Source organism: Phascolarctos cinereus, unplaced genomic scaffold (genome assembly GCF_003287225.1).
Source record: "Phascolarctos cinereus isolate Bilbo 61053 unplaced genomic scaffold, phaCin_HiC Scaffold_7;HRSCAF=346, whole genome shotgun sequence".
In the NCBI taxonomy this organism is placed as follows: Eukaryota; Metazoa; Chordata; class Mammalia; order Diprotodontia; family Phascolarctidae; genus Phascolarctos; species Phascolarctos cinereus.
In genome coordinates this window covers 17,964,032-17,986,371 of record NW_027556180.1, presented here as the reverse complement: position 1 = coordinate 17,986,371, position 22,340 = coordinate 17,964,032, and the positions used below count along the sequence as shown (strand labels likewise).

Here is a 22,340-nt window from a genome sequence, read left to right as displayed (position 1 = left end):
AAAATGCTTTGCTGGAAAGACCATGCCCTGTGGATGCTGTAGTTATGTCTTATGTAATTTTAAAAGCCCCTTAACCCCCTAGTCCAGGGCCTTGGAATCAGTAGGCGTGAAATATGTATTGAAGATATGAATTGATGAATCAATGAATGGCCCAGTCCACACTTGAGATCAGCTTGCTTTGATCTGAACAATATTTTATACTAAGGCAGCTAGGTCATACATGTATAAAGTGTGTGAGTTGGAGTTCAGAACACATGACTGAATCCTGCTTCAGACATTTACCATGTGAGTCTGGGCAAGTCACTTAATGTCTCTGTATTTCAGTTTCCTCTTCAGTAAAATGAGAACTATAATAGTACCTGCCCTCGATGGTTATTGGGAGGATTGAACAAGTTAACAAAAGTGCTTTGTAAACCCTCAGGAGTTACATGAATGCCAGATACTAGCTATTAGTTTTATCCTATTTCAGGAAGCTAGCTTGTTTTTTCCTTATCATCTCTCATGCCTCTGCCATGTAAAGCTATCCCTCTCATAGAATCCCCATCCGGTCTTTCCAAATAGGAATTCTTTCCTTCCCTGGCTTTGTGGCTCTAGTGTTCTTCTTGGGGCCTGCAGTCAGGAGATGCTTCATAAACACTTGCTCATTGATTTCCTCAAGGCACAGCTCAAGGTACTTAGCTGGTTCTCCCCTTTGAATTCTATTCTAGTACTTTGTAAATACTTTATTATACTCATTTTTATACATGTTTTGTGCCTATCCACCCCAGACAGTGACAGCTTTGTTTTGTTTTGTTTTTTTGTCTTTGTATCAACAGTGTTTAGCACAATGTCTGATACCAAGAAGACACTTAACAAATGTGTTTTTAAAATTGAATAGAATTAAACTGAATCGACAGACTTTTTAAAAAAAAATATTTCACCGGGCAAAGTTTGTCATTCAGTATGAAAGGCAGTTAAAGAGACAAGGCCAACACTCCCAAAGGATAGAATAACAGCTTTTAATTCAATCATTTGTGTTCCTTTAGGATGGAAAGTGAGCCTGAAAAGGAACCTTCAGAACCATTGGAAGATCTCAAATCTACTACAAGTAATGGAAATGAAGAAGATGAAAGGTTGCAAGTGAAGATACAGGCTTTTGAAGAGAAAATAAATGGAGAGAACAGCCCTCCTGGTTCTGTTAGAAGATATAGTCTAAGCCAAGGTTCAAAGGAAGACAGAAAAGATATGAGATTTAACAGGTAGGATGCCTGTGAGTTTCAGGTTTCCCATCAGTTTTTTCATAAAGATTATCATAAAAATCATTAAAGATTTTTAGCTAATATTTGTGGTTCTCAGAAATTTAATTCCTGAATTACTTGGTGTCTTTCTTAATGATGGTGGTGATAACCACCTACTGGCATCTAAGGTTCATAAAGAGCACTTAGCATGCATTGACTCATTGGAAGGAAAAGAGAAAAGAAAAGAAAATTCAATTTAATCTTTAAAATGAGAGGGTTGAATTAAGTGGGCTCTGGGGTCTCTTCTTGCTCTATGCCTATGATCCTATAATCAGTGGACATTTATTAAGGTCTCTCTATGTGAAGGCACTATCTAAATCCATTAAAAGTATTAAAAATAGAGATGACAACCTATTTTTTTTCAGAGGTGGAAGACTATGGGAATGAGACATTGCATACAATGCCAGACTTTTTTTGATCTATTGGTTACTTTTCCTTAACCATTATGGTGTTGCCTCTTTTTTTTTATTCTTTGTTTTTAAGGGATTATTATCTTGGAGAGGAAAGCTTATGGTGTGCTGGAGTTTCAATAAAATTTTATTTTATTTTTAAATAGAAGTGACAGTATTGGCAATAAAAATTCAAAAGTCTCAATAGATTATCTTTGAGAAGAAAACCCTAAGATTTACATGCATACACATGTACATGTGTATATGCACATATACATATATACATACACGTGTGTATGTGTGGTGTGTTGTGTGTGTGTGTGTGTGTGTGTGTGTGTGTATGTCTCTAATCTTCCATTCATTTATTGTGGTGTAAAAATGACCCTGAGTTAGTGAAAACTATGCCAATAGAGAATGAGTTCCGCAAGGGCTCACCAAGGTGGAACAGCTTAGCTAATGGAGCTGGTAATGGGCTACTATCTTCTCACCAGCCTTAGCTAAGTTAAGGGAGTCTCATCACCAGCTTGGCTATAGGAAGAAATTAACTTAATGGCCCCAGGCACTCTTGAAGCTCAGGTGAGTTGTAGACCCATGGCTATGACCCACATCTGTCGAGGAGCGTTGACACAGATAAAACTACAGATTTGAAAAATGTGGAAATAGTTTGGGACTATTCTTGGCAATACAAGTTAATTTTTACTCTGAATTCTTTGATCTTTGACTTTGACTATACCCCCAGGCTGTTAATGACCTAAATCTTCACAAGTCGGTTTAGTACATTGGAAGATTTTCCTATGCTTCATTTGGTGACTTCATTGATTTACTGAGTGAATCACTTTGAAAGCAACCTTTTGTACAATCTAGGCATTAGGACTCATTCCAGAAACTGCATTCTTGTTACCTTTCTCTCACTTGGCATCCTCTAATGAATCTCTTTTTTTAATCACATTTTAATTTTTCCTTTGTTTACATTATAGGTCAAAAAGTTTAGCTTTGCATGCAGTCCACCTAAACCACACAAATTCAGATGATGAGCAAGATGTTAAGAATGGAGATGTAATGGCCAGCATCTCTTTTTCAGAAATAGATGCACTTAGTCAAGAAAATTACAAGTCATCATTTAAGGCAGATACTGAAGAATCTCAGCTGGAAATCTCTGCAATTTCACACCCAAGTGGTAAATGGACAGAATCCGAGAACTTGCCAGAAGCAGTTAAAGAGAATGGCCATGAAGAAACACCAGAGACTGCACAAAGTCATGTGGAATACCAGGATAACCTCTATTTGCACTTAAAGGAAAATCTCAGCAAAGTGAAAGCATATGTCATGGAAATTAGGAGGAGCATTCCAGTCCCAGATCAGTGCACCATTGAAGGTAAGCATTTGGAACTTCTCAAATTTGCAAAATTTTAGAGGACTTTGGAATCACAATACTGTTGTCATCACATAATCGGTCCTCTTGTCTCTTTTCCGATGTTTGGATGTGGTCTGTTGAAAGCGTTCCCTTATCATTTGCTTAGCTTTTGTTCCATCTTATTCAGAATAGTTCATCTTCCAGTATCCCAAATCAATGCCCAAAAGGCCACAATATTCTCATGATTTTTACCCAAACTTCATAGTTGCCCTTTGATTGATGGTTCATTCAGCAAGTTAGTTCCACAATCATATTCTCCTCTTCAGGCATAGAGGAATGCTAATTATGTCCTATTGCATATATGGAGGAATAACTCACTATCATAATAAGAATAGTAACAATTTTGACATCTTGGGCAAAGTATATAAAACATGACCTCAAATGAACTTTTTAAAAGATATATGCAGTCCAGGAATTGGAGACCCCATGACCCTATCCCTTGGGTTAGAGATAGGAACTGTGTGACTATGTCCCCCAGGCTACATGGGGAAGCCACAGATCAAACTCTAGGAGGATTATAATCTCCTATGGACCAGAAATGCCACTAAGTAACTTCTTATTTTGATTAGTTGTCTGCACTAACCAGTTGCTAACCTGAGCTATTTCAGTGCTGCTGAAAACAGCACCCTTTAAATTTTGGTACTCTGTGTTGAAGCTCTGGTTGCCCTATCCTAGTCCTGGTCTTGATCGTAGCTAGAGGAGGGAATGACCCATGTGTCTACCTAGTCTCGGGAAGTGTTGCCTTTTTCCATGCTCTATGTCCCTATTGTAGTCCTATGATCATAGGGTTCTCCCTATTCAGAACCCCACAGACTCACGGCTGCCACACAACTAGAATATTTGGGCTCTACAGTGATAGATCACTTTCTCTTTTCCTTATATCTGACCATGATCTCTTTCCAAGATTAGCATCCAGCCCTCCTGTTTAACATTTTACCTATCACCAGTTAGAACAAGAAAAAAATACATCCTTACTGTGGCTTCCTCCTGAGCCCACATAGAGAGGAGAGAGCTAAGTAGCCACTCAACAACTCAGGAAGAACATACATTATTGTTTAGCATGACTAAGTGGAATGTTACATTTCCTAAGAACTTTACACCAAATTGTCATAACTATTAAGGTTAGGGGAACAAAAGAAATATTGCTCATTTTTTTAAAGGGAATTTTGGAATAATTTAGCATGTCAGCTTTAGGAAATAGTTAACATAATCAACTTCAATATACAACACACTTTTTAGTGACTGCTAGTTTTCTCAACAACCCATATGTTTCATGCATTGCTAAGGAAGCAAAACTAAAGATGTTAGATGAATTCCTCAAGACTGTACCAAGTGGGAGAACCGGTATAAGACACATAGCTACCTAAATCAGGAGTTCTCAACCTTTTCTGGGTCATGGACCTCTTTGGCGGTCAGTCTAATGAAGCCTTTGAACCCTTTCTCAGTATTGTTTTTAAATACACTAAATTAAATTAAATTTAAAATAAACATAAAAATGTAAAATAAAATAAATACATAAGATAAATAGATTATAAAGGAAATTAAATATATTGAAATACAGATATATATGCATATATACATATAAACATGTATATACATGTATATCTGTGTACACATACATACATATTTAGTTCACATATATAGATAATGTCTATATAGATCTGCATGTAAATATAGATATATTTATGTATACTTATAGAGAGAGATTTATTTATATGCAAGTATATCTATAGATTATAGATATATCTATATCTATATATCTATTCTGTCTGTCTATCTAGCTAGTTCCTAGATCCTAGTTTAAGAAACCCTGATCTAAATGCAACTTCACAAAGCATCTGTGAGATCATTGCGGTGAGGACTTCCCAGTGTGGGAATTCCTACTACCAATTGAGATAATAACTCAGCTATCACGCATCCTAAGGAGTTCCCTGAGTTTCAGAAGATTGAAATAACTTGCCAATGGTTATGTAGCTAAGGTAGGATTTGAATTCAGTTCTTTCTGAATCGAAACCCAATCACCTAAGTACTGTGCCATGTAGCTTCTAGTTTAAAAAAAAATTAGTCTAAACCTGTCATTTCATTCCTGATGTGGAAACTCCCTCGACTAAGTCAGAGTAACACCTGCTTTGCAATTTGGAGTCTACAGAGTTACCCAGGGCCCTCCTCCCCCCACCCCACCCCACCCCATCTAAGTTGAGTGACTTGCCCAAGGTCATAAAGCCAAGATGTCTATGAGACAGGACCTGAGGCCAAACCATCTTGATTCTAAGGCAGACTGTCTATCTATATGACCCTATATGTGTGTATAAGTAAATATATGCATATATATTGATTTTTAATTTTCTTTTTAAAATTAGGTCCAAAGAATCAAAAAAGCATGTCTACTGAGCAGGAAGGTTTCCTTCTTGTGGAAATTTGTGAAAAATCCTGAGAAACTGTTTCTAATACCTAGTTGTCAAAATGGATGATATTTCTTCCCACTTCTATGAATTATGTTGGGATTTAGAGAGTAAACTAAATGTCGGGGGGGAGGGGTTTGCCTGAAATATTGAATGAATCCATCATCTCTTTTCCTTTAAAAAAAAAAGCATAGCATTTTCTTTTCATACAAAATATTTCCTGTCAAATAAAAACTGAAAACTTAGCAAGTATTTTTTTAGCCATTATTTCAGAATTCATTCATACCATTGTAATTTCCTGGAAGTTTCTCAAATAAGTCACTGGGAAATTCCTTGAGTAGGACATGTGCAGGGAAAAGGAGATTGATGTGACTCATTGTAAATCTATCGACAGAAAGAGAACCCATGCTGATTACTCACGGGACAAGCTGTTAATATTTCATAGGTTACACAAAGACCTCTATCCAAAAGCCAGTGAATAGTCTCCTGGCTGTTGCAACTTCCCCTATGATTATGTGATCACTCAAAGGTTTCATTTCTTTCCTTAAAAAGGAACTGAGACTCACTCAAAAGAATTTTAAAAATTATCAAGAAAAGATACCCATCGAGAAATTCAATTTTGTTTAATTTGATGCTAGTCAAGTGGAAACTGATATGCCCTGTCATGAAAAGCCATCCAGAAACAGAGATAATAGCCATATGAATAACTGGTCAAAATCACCAATAGCAAGAGAAACGCAAATTGTATTTAGTTAAATAAATTAGAAAATGGAAAGTAGGGAAAAAAGTTGCCAAAAAAAACCACATTACAAATATACCAAGTGCAAATGTGAATGTACATAAACCTAAAAACAACTCTGAGGTTTCGCCTCACACCAAGAAACTTGTCAAAGATGACAAAAGCAGACTAATATGCTGTTGATTGAGCTGTAAATTGGTACTACCATTCTGAAATTTGGAATCATGCAGAAAAATCAGAGAGGGCTGGGGAGGAGGACTAATATTCATAACAGCACCTTTTGTGGCAGCAAAGAACTGGAAATAAGTGCATACCAATTGGTTGAACAAATAGCTCAATAATTTGTAATATGAGAATGTAATGAGGTATTATTAATTAGTAAGAAATTACAACAATGAAGAATTCAGAAAAACATAGGAAGGCGTATACACTTAAATGAGCAGAACCAGGAAAATATGTATAACGACTTCAATAATGTAAAGCAGAATAATACGGTAAAACTTGAAGTTGTACAACTATAAACACACACATATGTGCACACATGTGCACACGTGCAAATGTCTGAAGCATGACTACAGCATTTTAGGAAGAAATAGAACATATAGAGTGTCCCAAAAGCCTTGGTACAGATTTAAGTTTTTAAATAGCTTAAAACTGCACGAAGACTTTTGAGACATCTCATATACAATTTTTTTTAAGATGTTACAAATTTACTGGAACCTTGCTTTGACAGTGGCTTTACCATCTAAGTTGGGACCTTATTTTTGTTCTTCACAGAGTAGGATTTCAGATACAACGGGATCCTCTCATGTCCCCCCAAAGTGGGTTTTAGCTGGCTATGTTTCTGAATGAGCTTGTAGTCTGGCCAAATCAATTAATGTCGCTCTTTTCTCTCCTTCCATAACTAGTCCCACCTTTAAATTGGAGGATTTGGTCATATTAATCTACTCAGTCTGCTTATTGTTTTTGCTGTCTAGCTTCACCTATAGGTATTCTCAGAGCTGGGATCTCGAGAACTCTATCAACAACAGAAGTGAATCCTTGAATTTGAGGGTGAAGGAAAGGCTGCAGCTGTTAGCTGTGTTGGGCAGATTTGGGGTAGGGACCGTGCATTAAAGGTACCTAAGAGCCTAGATCTCAGAGGCCATTTTGTCCAAACCCTTCATTTGACAGGTGGGGAGAATTAGAAAACTTAGGTGACTTGAGCATGATCACATAATTAGTAAGGGTCCAAGAAGATGCTGAGAAATATCATTCCAAATGATGATCAAATAGATCTCCCTTCTCTAAGTATATGGAGGGAGTAGGCAATGGTTGCCAGATGTTTTATACACTGAAAGATGCAATCTCTTTCTTTTGGTTTTGTTTAACTATTTTACTTCATACACAGGAGGATATTGGGTATGGGAGCTAAAGGAGTATAATGTGAAGTTACTGATAAAAAAAAGGAGGGGGCATCAATAAAAATTAAGTTGTCAAAAGCAAATCTTAGACCCAGATATTCAAAGAAAAGTATTAGGCAAAATGACTTGGGAACCATGACCCAGTGCCTGGAGTATGGGTTGGCCAAGCAATGGTAGGCCTTTCAAATGGACTGTTTCTTGGTTCCTTACCACAACACGTGGGTACATCTTTTATGCAGATGCTTTGGGGAGAGCTGAGCCCACACAAGGACAACGTTATCATTGCAAGGCTCTGCTGTATCTGCAACAATTTGGGGGAACATCTTTTTCTACTTGACATTTTCAACTGTCTCCTATAAATGTTGTGGGAATACTTTAGACTTAGGATCAGAGGAATTCAAGTTGGACAGAATCATAGTGTTTATCTCTTCCAAACCCCCTCATTTTACAGATAAACAAGGGACCCAGAGATAATGAGGAATTTAGGATAATGCCCTAGATTTAGAGCTGTAGGGACCCTTCATCCTACCCCATCAGTTCATGGGTGAGGAAACTGAAACTCAGAGAGGTTAAATGATTTGCCAAGGAGGGCACAGGTCAATCAATCAGAAAACTAGCATTTATTAAGCACTTACTATGTGCCAGGCATTGTGCTAAATGCTGAGGACACAAAGAAAGGCAAAAAACAGGCCCTGCTCTCAAGAATTTACACTCTAATGGGGGAGACAACATGCAAACATCTGTAAAAAGAGAATCAGTTGCAGATTAAAGAGAAAAGGCTTCTTGCAAAAGGCAGGACTTTGGCTGAGACTTGCAAGAAGTCAGGGAAGCCAGGAGGTAGAGGTGAGGAGGGAGAAATTTCCAGGCATGAGGACAGGCAATAAAAATGTGCAGTCAGGATTTAGAGTCATGTGTGAAAAACAAGGTCAGTGCCGCAGGATCTGAGCCCGTGGAGGGGAGTAACGTGTAAGAAGACTGGAATGGGAGGGAGGGGCCAGGCTAGGAAGGGTTTCAAATGCTGAACAGAGGATTCTATATTCGATCCTAGAGGCAGGAGGGAACCACTAGTTCTCTAAATAGTGGAATAGCACAGTCAGATCTGCACTTTAGGAAGATAAGCTTGACAGTTGAGCAGAGGATGCATTAGAATGAGGATAGACTTGAGACAAGGCCATCTGGCAGGATACTGCAATTGTCTATGCACAAGGTGAGGAGGGCTCACACCGGGATGGTCACAGTTCAGAGAAGAAAAGGGATTTTATGAGTAGAAACGATAAGACTTGACAGCTGGTTGTACATGGGCAGTGAGAGAGAGTGAGAGGTCAAGGATGATACCAAGGTGGCAAGCCTAGGTGAATGGGAGAGTGCTTGTGCCCTCAACAGTAATAAAACCGTTAGGAAGAGGGTAAGGTTTTGGGGAAAACAGAATGAGCTCAGTTTTGGACCTGACGAGTGGATATCTAATTCAAGGTGTCCACTAGACAGCTGGAGATGCAAGTCCAGAGGACACAAAAGAGGTTAGGGCTGAACAAATCAATCTGAGAATCATCCGCATAAAGAGGATAACTGGATCCATGGAAGTTAATGTCTTCCCCAAGATCACACAGGTGTTAAGAGGTAGAGTTTGGCCTTGAATTCAGGTCTTTTGACCATGGTTGATGGACTGACGTCCACACAGGGCAGTGAACATTGTACTATGCTGGTAACTTTTTGAAGTGTCAGTAACTAGAATCGTAAGAGTGAAGAAGCTACTTACTGCTGCCACCAAAAACCTTCATCACGCTCATCAGAATTCTTTACATGTTCTAAAAGAAGAGTTTCTGTCTTCAGTAAAGTGTGAGAAGTAACACTCTCTGTTAGTCCCTGAAAGGATGCTTCTGTCATGACCTTTCCCCATGACTTTCCAGAGACACTTAGCATTGAAAGACAGTCACTTAATTGTGCATTTCTTAGGAATTTTATTGCCATCTTCAAACTGAGAGAGGTGAAGCCCATAGGCCAATGCACTCTGCCAAGCAGAGATCTGGCAGGGACTCTTGATAACACCCAGGACTCCCTAACTATCGTGGGGTCTTCTGGACTGACCCTTTCATGGTTGGTTGGTTGGTTTTTTTACCCTCTCCAAGCACTAGCTCATAATAGGATTGTTGTTTTTTTTAACTTTTGCCCCCTTTTCTATACATAAGGAGCTTTCCACTAATTTCTTCAGGGAACTGAGACTAGAATCATAGCTCTAGACTAGGGGTGCAGAACCTCTGGCCTCGCGGCCATATGTGGCCTTTTAGGTCCTCAAGTATGGCCCTTTAACTGAATCTAAAGTTCCCATCAAATCCCCTTAATAAAAGGATTTGTTCTGTAAAACTTGGACTCAGTCCAAAGGCTACAGCTGAGTACCTAGAAGGCCAATTCAGGAGAGTGACTGCCTCCCAAGGCAGGCCATTCCCTTCATGGATGGCTCTAATTCTTAGAAAGTTGGCTCTTGGGGCAGCTAGGTGGAGCAGTGGATAGAGCACCCACCCTGAAGTCAGGAGGACCTGAGTTCAAATCCAGCCTCAGACCAAACACTCGACAACTAACTGTGTGACCCTAGGCAAGTCACTTAACCCCAATTGCCTAAAAAGAAAAAAAGGAGAAAAAAAAAGTTGGTTCTTACATGAGACCTAAATCAACTCAGAATTTCCACCCGTTGTTCCTAATTCCAAGCTCCCCAGAAGCTTGCTCTCCTGACTGGTGAATCCCTAGCCAGGTCATGAGGACCCCCAGGTAGTCTCAGTTCACTCTTTTTTTTTTCTTTTTTGCTTTTAGGCAATTGGGGTTACGTGACTTGCCCAGGGTCACACAGCTAGTAAGTGTCAAGTGTTTGGTCCGAGGCCGGATTTGAATTCAGGTCTTCCTGACTCTACCCACTGTGCCACCTAGCTTCCCCCTAAGCCAATGCATTTTAAGAGGAAAAAACAAAAGTTTCCCTCTATCAATGATTATTATAACCCGTCTATGCATAGTAGATCAAGTCTGGGGAGGGTGTAAAGCGTACAGAGACAAAGTGACTAAACCAGGGTCATAGAGCTAGATGGAATTTAAACCCAGGTGTCCCTGACACTGAGCGTGACTTTCTTTCCACTTAGTCAATACTAGCTTTCAGGTGAAGGTGATCATTATTTCTCTTGCATAAACTCAGCCAAAGGGAGTTCAGGGGTTTTGTCTACACTGCACCATCAGCCACTGGCCAAGACGGGACCAGGACATAACCAGACCAAATGACTGTGAGCAACATTCCCGTGCAAATCGCCAGGAAATTCCGTTTTTGTTAATGACCAAAGAAACGCTGGCCATTTGTCATTGACAAAAACACAGCTACATTTCCCGGGAACATTCAAACATCTGAATGAGTCAGGAGCGAATGCTTCATGGGAAGCTCTTGAAGGGAAGTAGACACAGCCGGCTTAAAAATTGCCCTTGCCTGTGACTCAGGCTACCTGACATAATCTACAGATGGAATGCGTCTTCGCCCAATCAGGAAATACTTCAAAGGAAGGAACAGCGACAGAGCGGGCTCTTGGAATTGTTTCCATCATCCTGCGCAGAATTCTGCTTATGGGTCGACTCTCAAGGACGTATCTCTACTTATTTATCCTTAACGCGTCTTTGGTCTGCATTCACGAAAAAAAAAATGTGTGTCAGTCTGAGAACTTAGAAATAAAAGAAACCCAATAATCCAGTTCTCATTGCTATGGTTTAAAAAATAAATCAATAGCGTTTTTTCTCTGAGTCTAATAATCTAGTTACTTTTGGCATTATATTAAGTACAATCAGGGGTATTATTAAGCCAACTTTTATACTTACTAATAAATTGCTTTTGTCAGTTCAGAAGCTGTGAAAAGCCAACAAATCTCTTTGTCTGTCTCTGTCTGTCTCTTGGTATCTGTCTATTTCTTCTCTCTTTCCCTCTCCCTCCTATTCTGTCTCTCATTCTTTCTCTCTCTATCTCTCTTACACACACACACACACACACACATACACACACACACACACACACACACACACACACTGCAACTCTCCCAGAAAAAGAACCATGCACAAGGTCATACACTTGGAGTTAGGAGATACCTCAAGGCCATCAAGTCCCTCTCCCTCATCTTGTTTAACTAGGGATTGGGGGCAGGGGAGGAACCAGGTCCAGAGACTTTAAGTGATTTGCCCAGATTCCCTAGCTAGGAAGAGTTGGTGCTGGGATTAAGATTCCAGCTCCTCAGATACTAGAGCCAATGTTCTTTCCGCTCAGGGTCCAAAGGGAGGCACTAATCCATAGGTTGAGAATATTCTAGGCCTCTCTTTCATACTTAGCAATGATACCACTTATCCACCTTCAACAGAACATTGCAGCCCTGTCAGTCACTAAACATTTATTAAGCACCTACTATGCGATCTTGGGCAAATCCTTTAAATTCTCTGGTTAGTGTCATCTCTAAAATAAGGGGATAATGATGATGGTGATTATATAAATAGTAATAATAATAACTAGCATTTATATAATGCTTTAAATTTTATAAAATACTATGTATATATAGTGATATATATGTATACATATATGTACATGTGTGTGTATATATACAGATATGTATATATGTGTGTATATATATACATACATATCTGTATATATATATGTGTGTAAGTACATATATATATATATATCTTGGTCCTTACAACAACTCTGGGAGGTAGGTGCTATGGTTATCCACATATCACAGTTGAGTCCCACAGAGGTTAAATGACTTGCCCAGAATCATTCAGCTAGAAAATGCCTAAGGCAATATATGAACTCAAGCCTTCCTTATTTCAAGTCCAGCTCTCTCAGCTAACTTCTATGGCTTCTTCCAGCTCTAAATCTATGCTCCCATGATCCCATGTACTCTGAAGTTCCTATGAGGCCCTTGTATCCCCAGAATAGAAACATGGATTTGCTAAGCATCACTCTGAGAGAAATCTTCTTTCTCCATTTTGGGTACCCAAGAAGGTTGCCCATAAACCACAAATCCATCATATTTCTATTGTGGGACCTGATGCTGAGCTCCAGGGATGATGACTTATTAGTTTTGTCCCCTTAAATGGATATCTAACAATAAAAAAGAAGAAACTATCTTGATGTTTTTACATGAAAGCATTTTCTGGACGTTTAACTTTGCTCTAGAAAAATCGGTAAGAATACATTTCATAGAATTCTAGAATTAAAGCTGAAAGGGACCTCCAAGACATCTCGTCCAAATCCTGCCATAAGCAAGAATTCCTTCTTACAAAACCACTGACAACCAGCCACTCAGCCTCTCACTCTCCAGTGACAAGGAGCTCACTCATTCTCAAGGTAGGCCGTTCCATTTCCAGAGCCTACCATGGTAGAATCCAACCAGTTAAGAAATGTGGGAAATGGGTGTGGACCAACTGATCAAGAGTTTCAAGAAGCCATAAGCTTTAAGGAGGCTTTTAGAATATACTGGAGACCAGTAGAGCCTGCTCCGTGATGTAAATTTAGAGCATTCCATGTGTGATCTTTTGACCTTCATGAAATGTGACTTTGAATTTCTTCATGGAAAATAATTTTAAAAGGCTCAAAGTGCCTCTTGGACATCAAGTGTGTCTTCAACGATCCTTTGCTGAGTAGTGTAAATGAATTAGAACCATATGGATTACATTTCCTTTCAAATATGTAGAGAATTAGAAATTAAGTGAAATTCTGCCAGGGGCAAAGTGTGCCTTGCTGAACCTAAAACATTGGGAAAGTGGTTTAAAACAATCAAGAAATCTCAGACCTGTATATTAATTTACCTAGCTTCGATTCATAGAATTTAATGCAATTGACCCTTATTTCCTTTTGGCATAGGGAACTGACATCACTGTTCTCCTAGGCTTGTTTTTCTCCACTAAAGTTAAATACTAATTTTTCTAAATTCTTGGTAAATGTCACCTGCTTTTAAACATAAAATGCATTGAACCATTTTGGATTCTAAAATCTTTGACTTTGAAGCTTTGCTTGACTGCATATCTGAGGGGAAATATTGCATTTGTTTTGGATTGGATGCTTTGGATGTTCCCAGAGTCCCCAACATCTTTATGCTAAGTTTCCTTTTACATTCACGCCAATTCATAAATTCAAGACTTATGCCTATCTTTTTATAGCCTTCCTTTGGATGCCCCTATGGATGACAGATGCATGGCCGGGCTTCCCACTAAAGGAAGTGTAGGCAATCATAAACATACTTCATTTTTCTTGTAACCTGGAACCAGAGCATTCTGTCACCATGGTCTTTCTGCCATCCCAGACTCCAAATGCCCATTGGCACATTTCCAAAAGTGTATTTTGTGCAATGTAACAGTAGAGAAGCACTCTGGATGAAGAGTCCAACGTTCTCCTCTCTTGATCTCAGTTTCTTCCTCTGTAAAAATGAGGGCATTGGAATAAATGGCCATAACAATGCCTTCTAGTGCTAAATTTACAATCTTATAATTTCGTGGGGGTTTTTTTCAGGCACTTCTATGTTTATATTCTGTAATCTGATTTCAAGGAATTGTAGATTTTGAAATGGAAGAAACCTTGGAGTTTACATAGTCCAACCCATTCCTTTTTTGTTGTTTTGTTTTGTTTTGATTTTATGGTGATTTTTTTCTCAACATTGATAAAAGTGGAACCACCATGTTTGACCTTGAATATTTCAATACTCAATGTGTTATAGGAGGAAGTATACATGGTACTTTAAAAGATATAATCAGTGGGGCAGCTAGGTGGCAGAGTGGATAGAGCACTAGCCCTGGAGTCAGGAGGACCCGAATTCAAATCTGTCCTCAGACACATAACACTTATTAGCTGTGTGACTCTGGGCAAGTCACTTAATCCCAATTGCCTCACTCACACACACAAAAAGATATAATCAGGGAAAACATTTAGATTTAACCAAGAAGAAAAACTACACATCAGAGAAACTCATGTTGGAGGTGCAATAATTCTGAAGACACTCAAAGATTGATATTCTTATTTCTATTTTTCTTTTGGGTCTTTACTTCTTTACAAAAATACATTTATTAGTTTTCACAAGAATATATTATCTCTCCCTCCTAGTAATCCACAAACTGAACATTTAAAAAGAAATAAAAAGAAAACTCATAATAATTATGCATAGTCCAGAAAACAAATACCCACCTTGGCCATGTCCAAAAATTCATCTAAACACCTCATTCTTTTAAATAAGGAAACTAAAGTCCAGAGAGTTGTAGTGACTTGTCCAATACAGCACAGATCACAGACAGGGCTGGGATTGGACCCTAGTTCTTTCTACTGTACTACAACACCCACCACATTCCAGTGTTTTGACTTGATGCGACACAATGAAGACTAATCTGACTTTGGTCTTTGATCCAGCAGCTCCATGAAGGTCGTGGGTTTAGTCAGGAACAGAGGCACACAAACATTAGGGGATTCCCAAGGCTGCCACATACCACCTGCTTTGTGCAAAGAATTCTCTAATTACTATGTCTGATGTAAATTATAATGTCATAATATTGAGAGTGGGAGAACCTATTTTAAATTCAGCCTGCATGCTGCCTTTCAAACATTCAGGGTTGAAGAAATCCCCAAGTGCTATAAGCCAAACACTGCTTTTCTTCCTTTTTGAACCTAAACACACTCTAAAATCAATTTAATCCATGTGTTTCAAATTCGTTTCCACTTAATTCATCAAAATCAGCCTTGGTAAGATCTACAACGATTCATATGTGATGTGTTTTGAAATTACTCTTTTAAGGGATCCTTCATTAATATCTTCCTTTGATGCCTCACTGTGGGATGAAGATTATCCTGAGTTGTTGAAGGCCATGACAGTAAAATATCCACTATGATAGGTCTTTCTAAAAAAAATTAAAAATAAAAAGTCTTTTGTTACTGGTCTGGAGATGGACTATGGCCCCCGGATGGGCCAACCTAAGTACTGAGAGACTCATCACAAGGACTTCTGGTAGTCAATGTTTTTTTTTAAGCCAGTGAAATTCATGTTGACTATCAGACAAAGTGCCCAGGAGTTCCCATCCGTGTAAATGAAAGAAGCACATATACTGAGGAAAACTTGAGTCTCTGAAGAACTGCTGAGGGTCTTCCAAGGAATCTCACCAAGAAAATGCCCTTTGAAAACAGAAAACAAAATCCAAACATTGGCTTCCATGCAACTCTCTATGGTAGGGGTTTTGAACCTTTTCTATGGCGTGGGTAGTTTGATGAAGCCTATGGACCCCTTCCCAGAATTACATTTTTAAATGCATAAAATAAGATACATGCAATTACAATATTTGCCATCCATCTTGGGGGAGTTCTTGGAGTCAATCAATAAGCATTAAGTGCCTACTATGTGCTACAAGAACAAAAGTGAAGCCCTCTTTCAGGCTCTCAAGGAACTTACATTTTATTGGGGGGGAGACTCCTTTCAGCTCTCCAAGCTCAAACTTTAGCATTATCTTCAACCTTTCCATCTCCTCACCCAACCAACATTTCCACCCAGTTGCCAAATCTTGCCATTTCTACCTCCATAGCCCTTCTCCCATCTGGCCCTTGCTCACACACAGATATCCCTTTAGTTCAGATTCTTGTCCAGATGGTTGCAATGACCCTGATTTGTTAGCCTGGCCTCACCTCTCATCAATCTGATCTACCCTCCCTGCAGCTGCCAAAGTGATTTTCCTTATGCACTGACCTGACCATGTTACTCTCCTATTCAGTCAACTCTTCCCACTAGGATCAACTATAAACTCCTCTCTGATATCTAAAGCCCTGAACAACTTGGTCCTAACCTATCTTCCTAATTTCAGTATGCATTTCTCACTCCCATTCTACAGTGCAGACAGATTGGCCTTCTCTCTGTTTCTTATGCAAGACGCCTCATCTCCCATCTGTGCACCTTTGTACTAGCCATCCCCCATGCCTGGAATACACTCTCTCCTCACACCCACCTCATAGAATTCATATCTTCCAACAAGATGAAGTGCAAGTCCCACTTTCTTCTCCATGAAACCTTTCCTGAACCCTGCCCCAACTTCTAGTCCCCCTCCCTCCCAATCTTGTATTTCACCCTTCTGTATTTTTTCATATTTGTTTATACTTGTAGTTCTATATGTAGTTCTTGTCTTTCCCATTAGATTGCAAGCTCCTTCTGAAGAGAAATTGCTCCATTTTTTCTGCCTGTATCCCCAACACTTATCGCAGTGACTGGCACATAGTAGGTGCTTATTCAATGTTTGATGGTTGATCAATTGATTGATAGATATGTATATATGACACATATGAAAGTAACCTTGATAAGGAAGGCACTGGAGCTGGGAGGAGAGGACAGGGGCAGTGGTATGGTGAGGCTACAGACAATAAAAAATGGAAGACATAGTCACATTTTCTAGAATATACATTTTGCTTTTCTGTCTCTCCACAGAAGAAAACATCACGTGCTGAGAGATGGTTTTGTCTCATAGGCCAGAGCTATCAAACTCTCTGCCTGCAAAACTCCTGAATGCCTCAGCACCAGATTAAAATGTAATTTGGAAATATTTAATAAAATAAGTAAAAAATATAATACAACATAATGTTAATTTGTGGTGTACAACCTAATGGGACCCATTTCAATTTGAGTTGGATACCAGTGAGATAATCCAGGTGCCCTGCCATTCTACAATACTCACTGGAGCAGAGTAGGCGGTATGTCGGAATGTGCAGATTTCACGAAGCGTGCTCCTCTGTGACAGACGTGAGCCTGGAAGGCTCACATAAGTTATATATATAATGTGCTTAACAGACTCTGAGCCAATAATACTGGTCTATTTCTTTCCCCAGTGCCATATTTGTACAATTAATGAGAAAGAGAAAATGTATAAAAGAGATGTGAATTTATGTAGGGTAGCAATATATAGACCCAAATATACATTATATATATATATATAATATATATATTATATATAGAAGAGAGAGAGAGAGAGAGAAGAGAGGGAGAGATAACCCTAAGTGCTTTCATTCAGGGGAGAATGGGGCTCCTTGGGTTCTCACAGTTCCTATTATGATGATTATTATTAATCTGTATTTGCCTGCTTTCTCTTAACTTTTCATTCATTCATTCATTCAGAAGTATAAGTTTCTTATTGCCCTCCTGCCCCATTACCCTGAAACTCCTCTGTTTCCCAAACCCTATTTATATATTATCTTCCCCCAGTAGATAGGGGGCATGGAAACTGTTCACTTTGCTTTTATAAACACAGTGCCTGGCACAAAGTAAACACTTAATAAATGGAATCTAACCATTATCTACCATCTATCACCTCTTATGTGCCAGACAGTGTCCAAGGTGTTAGAAATTCAAAGACAAAAAGCAAACAACCCCTGTCCTCGAAGACTTGACATTCAACTTAGGAGGAAATGCCATGTGGAAGGGTCTATGACATATCACCTGTGGTATGTGTGTGTGTGCACATGCATGAATGCATGTGTGTATGTATGTATGTATAGATACATATGATCTCTGTGTGTTCATACAAATTGGATTCATAGCAATTGCTGTGCTGTTTTGTGCTAAGCCTTGAAGGACACCTTCCTATTCTCCCGGTCTCTTGAGAGTTTGCTCTCTTCCTTCATCGTGCCCCCATTTTTGCAGATCATCCAAATTCTCTCTGTCCTTCAGTGTTGTCTTTTCCCTGGGACCCCTATTTAAAAAAAAAAAGCAACAATAAATGGAGTTATGTGCTCAGTTATTCTGGACCCTCTCCTGGCTGTAAATCTGGAAAGGTGGTGAGGGAGTTACTGACTTTCAGTCTTGTGGGGAAGATTAAAATTAAAATTAAATCAAATTAAACTTAAGCATGGCAACCCCACAATGCACTGAATTAGGAAAGGAATGAAATTTCAGGAACCTAACAACCCCCTTCCCAAGGCCTAAACCAATTCCACCGTGACCATAAGGAATTACTACCACTGAAATTCAGCTGGAAAGTATGTTTGCTTCTGGTGACGTCTGGTTTTCTGACCCAGTGGATTTTCGGTAATGTTGATATTGAAACCTCCTGGATCTACAGGTCAGTCTGGAGGGCCACCTGCTTTCTCTATGCTCTGTGCTCCCTCATTTATGGAATTGCACTGTGTTTACAGAAATGCTCATTCTGTGAGATTAGAAGTGTGTCAAGGAGTGAAGCTTCCTGACACTATGCAGTTCATGCAACTTTCTCAAGGGCTGCAAGTCAGAATTGTTTCACCTGAGACTAAAAATTTGGAGGGAGGGGAGATGCATCACAGAAATAACTGCATCAGGTCAGCCTATCTCCCAGAGACTCCCCAAAAGGGTTTGGGGCCGGGGGAAACAGGCCTAAAAGGGGACAACCATGGATATCTATGGGGCTTGGGGATAATAGACATGGATCATTGGATCGTGCGGTGATGGGAACCAGCAGACGCAATGGGAACATTGGTTGCTATGAGGAGGAAGTATGCCCCACCTGCCCTCCACTGTGAGCACCCTGGGCCAAAGTCCCACTTTTCTTATGCTAGTTATGGCTCTGGTTACTGTCCCGCACAGTCATCCAGGACTTCTGCCTTCAGTAACCATGTGCTCCCCTCCATCTGCACTCACTCTCTTCTCCATAGCTCAGCTTATCCCTAATTCAGACAAGAAGTTCTGTGAAATTATATTTGAATACTAGATTCTCTCCCCACTCTTTGCTCTTTTCCACATTCTCATGTAAATTCTCTTAAACCAGGCACTCTTGCAAACACCCAATCCCTCAACCGATACTAGCTCATGTCAGTACCCAATACAAATGCTAATTCTCTGTCCAACCTGCTCCTTCCCCATTTCCATCCTCCAACATGCCCTGTGCCAATCCTAAAGCTACTTCTCCATGCCTTTGGAGAGGGCCCCAGGATGATAGGAAGCTGTGAGCCTCAGGCACACAGCGACTCTGCTCCTCCTTCCCCAACTGGCCCCATCCCACCCTTAACACTTCATCTAAAAACAGAATTCCTGAAAGCGGCTCAAATGAACAAGTTACTCCTATGGAACTGAAACAAATGAAAGTGTCCCTATTTCTGTTAGTCAATTCAATCACCATTTGACACTATTAGATTAATATCAATTTCCTGTGAATTCATGGGTATGATTTGTTTCCATTTTGGAAGACTGGCCCTTTAAAGGTACATGTATTTTATGAGTCTTTTGTAAATCATTTTTATAGTTATCTTGGCAAAGCCCTTTTAAATTAGAGATAGCTTTGGAAGTTTCATTGATGCAGACAGAGCTTTATAGAATTGAAAGGAAGTATAACTCAGAGATTTAGAGGGGAGAGAGACCTTCTAGGCCATTAAATATAACCCCCTCCTTTTACAAATGAGCACATTGAGAATGAGATGAGCTAAGTGACTTGCCTAGGGTCACACAGCTTGTAAATGTCTGAAGCAAGGTTTAGAGTTAGGTCTTTCTGCCTCCAAGCCCAACATGCTAGCTATAGTACCACCTAGCTGCTCCTATTCTTGGATTTAAAGTCCTTTCCCTGAAGTCAGTGCTACTGCAGGTCACAATACACTAGAAAGACAGCAGAAAGTCAAATGGACAATTTCCACTGATCAGTTGTTCAAAACCAACTTGATCCATTTCAGGACTATAGGACTAACCCTTTTGATCATTATTTATCTATTGTAATGAAAAGTCCACACATCTTGGGGTGCTCAGAGCTCAGTGAGAGCGATTGAGCTCTAACTGCCTAGTAAGTAGGGTGTGTCTGTGTGTCTGTGTTTTAGTATGGAGCCAGCATGACATAGCGGTTATGGTGCCGGGCTTGGCGTCAGGAAAGATTTCTGTTCAAATCCACCTCTGACAATTAGTAACTTGACCCTGGGCAAGATCCTTACTCTCTATGTGCTTCAAGCAATTTTCTAAAGTTTCTATTAGTGTGTGGGTTGCAGTCTACCTGAGTGAAGAGACTTCCCACATTGGGAGTTGCCTGCCTGGACAAAATCGCAGATGCTCCATTCTTTGCATATTGATCCATATCCAGAGATGAACAGTTGATGGGGATTGCCAGCTTTCTTTGTGTGGGATAAAAAGGTTGACTCACAGCCATCACTGTGTCCTCAGCTCTGTGAATACAGCCCCTGTATGTGGGATTTGGCAGTGCCAGGATTCTGCCTGATGACTTCACCATGAAAATCGTTATCTGATTATCACACTCTAGTCTAGGCTACTGGCAGCTGTGATTTCCCCGCAGAATGAATTCAGCAATGTCACTTCTTTTTGAAATTGTCCTTCACTGTGTCTTTAAAGAATGGATTCGGCCCACCCACATCAAATGACCCCAGGTCAGCCCCCCAGGCAGCAGCTGTTGGGGCAGACTCTTGTCAACCATTTTTCATAGATGTCTGGGCCAGTGCATTTCTGTTAGTTGCAGCAGGCGTTGCTGAGAGATTGGCTCCATTCCAGAAGCTAGTTTGGTAGTCTAGTGCTATGAAATGCAGACACGGCTGATGGACGGCATGAGAACAGTAAGAGTCACCTAGACTCTCGTGATAGCATCCTAAGTGATCTTCCCTTCCAGGCTCTCCTTTCTGATCCATCCTCCAGACGGCTGCCAGATTTAGATGGCTAAATCACAGATCTGCCCACATCACTACTGTAATTAAAAATCTTCCCCGGCTGCCCTACTGCCTCTAGGATCTAACACAAAATGTTCAGACTGGCATTTAAAGCCCTCCATGATCTGGTTCCCATCTACTCCCCTAGACTCACTTCGTCTAAGCCTTTTTCACCTACTCTTTGTCTCAAACTGGTCCGCTAGCTATTCCCGATCACGAGCACCCCATCTCACGTCCAGAATTCACCACGCCTTCACTTTTGAGCCACAGAATCCCTGACTTCTTTCCAAGAGCAGCTCGGGTGACCTTCTTCTGTAATACCTTTTCACCCCCATGTGTGAATGCTCTTTCCCTCCTAAAACTGTTTTTTATTCCTTTACAAATGCTTTCTATTTACTTGCTTGTGTCCATATTGGGTCCTATCTTTAGAGTGTAAGATCCTGGAGATTCAGAGAGGCTTTTGTTTTGGCTATCTCCTTGCTTCCCCAGCACCCATTTGTTTAATCGAGTAACTCCAGCAATCCAGGTATTACAGCCCTGCACCGGGTAGGGAAGACATTCCTGCTATTGGGAGGGGTCTGGCACATAGGAAGTGCTTAATAAAGACTTGCCAATTATTGAACTGACTGACTTTGATTAGTGCTCCAGTTAGATCTAGAACTTGAGGTCAAAGTGGTCCCATAACCTGGCTTTCAGTCTCTCAAAGGACATACTAGTCACTTGAAAAGAATTTTGTCTCTATTTGCCTTTGTAATAGAACTCAGTGACAGATTTAGACACTGTATTAGAGATAAAAATGTGCATCATTTTCCTATTTCTTTCCGTTTCTCTGCTTGGCTCCTCAAAAGTTCCGATCTCTATTTCCTTAACACCAGTTTAATCAGTCCTTTATAAGTTGACTTCCAGCCCCACTGCTAGACTGAATCTGGTCCTTTTAAGGCTACGGTAACATCCAAACATCACCCCATCCCACAACCTGCCCTCATTAGCATTGATCCCTCTGCAGAATTGGTCATGGTTAGCCACCTCTTACTCCTTGGAACTCTTTGACCCTTGTTTTCAACCAAATGATAGTGTTCTGGTCGT

At 40.0% G+C, this 22,340-nt stretch overlaps 1 protein-coding gene across 5 annotated transcripts in view; it reads left to right on the top strand.

Annotated features, from left to right (window-relative positions):
* VEPH1 (ventricular zone expressed PH domain containing 1) overlaps positions 1-22,340 on the top strand; it is a 209,542-nt gene that overhangs the window by 113,977 nt on the left and 73,225 nt on the right. For 4 of the 5 annotated variants that reach the window (XM_020988883.2, XM_020988884.2, XM_078147637.1 and 1 more), the window contains exons 8-9: positions 1,026-1,238; positions 2,644-3,041. In XM_020988883.2, the coding sequence (XP_020844542.1) occupies positions 1,026-1,238; positions 2,644-3,041 (611 nt within the window). Of the gene's footprint in view, positions 1-1,025; positions 1,239-2,643; positions 3,042-5,440; positions 5,733-22,340 lie in introns of those variants that run through there. The other variant, XM_078147639.1, reaches the window with a different exon arrangement.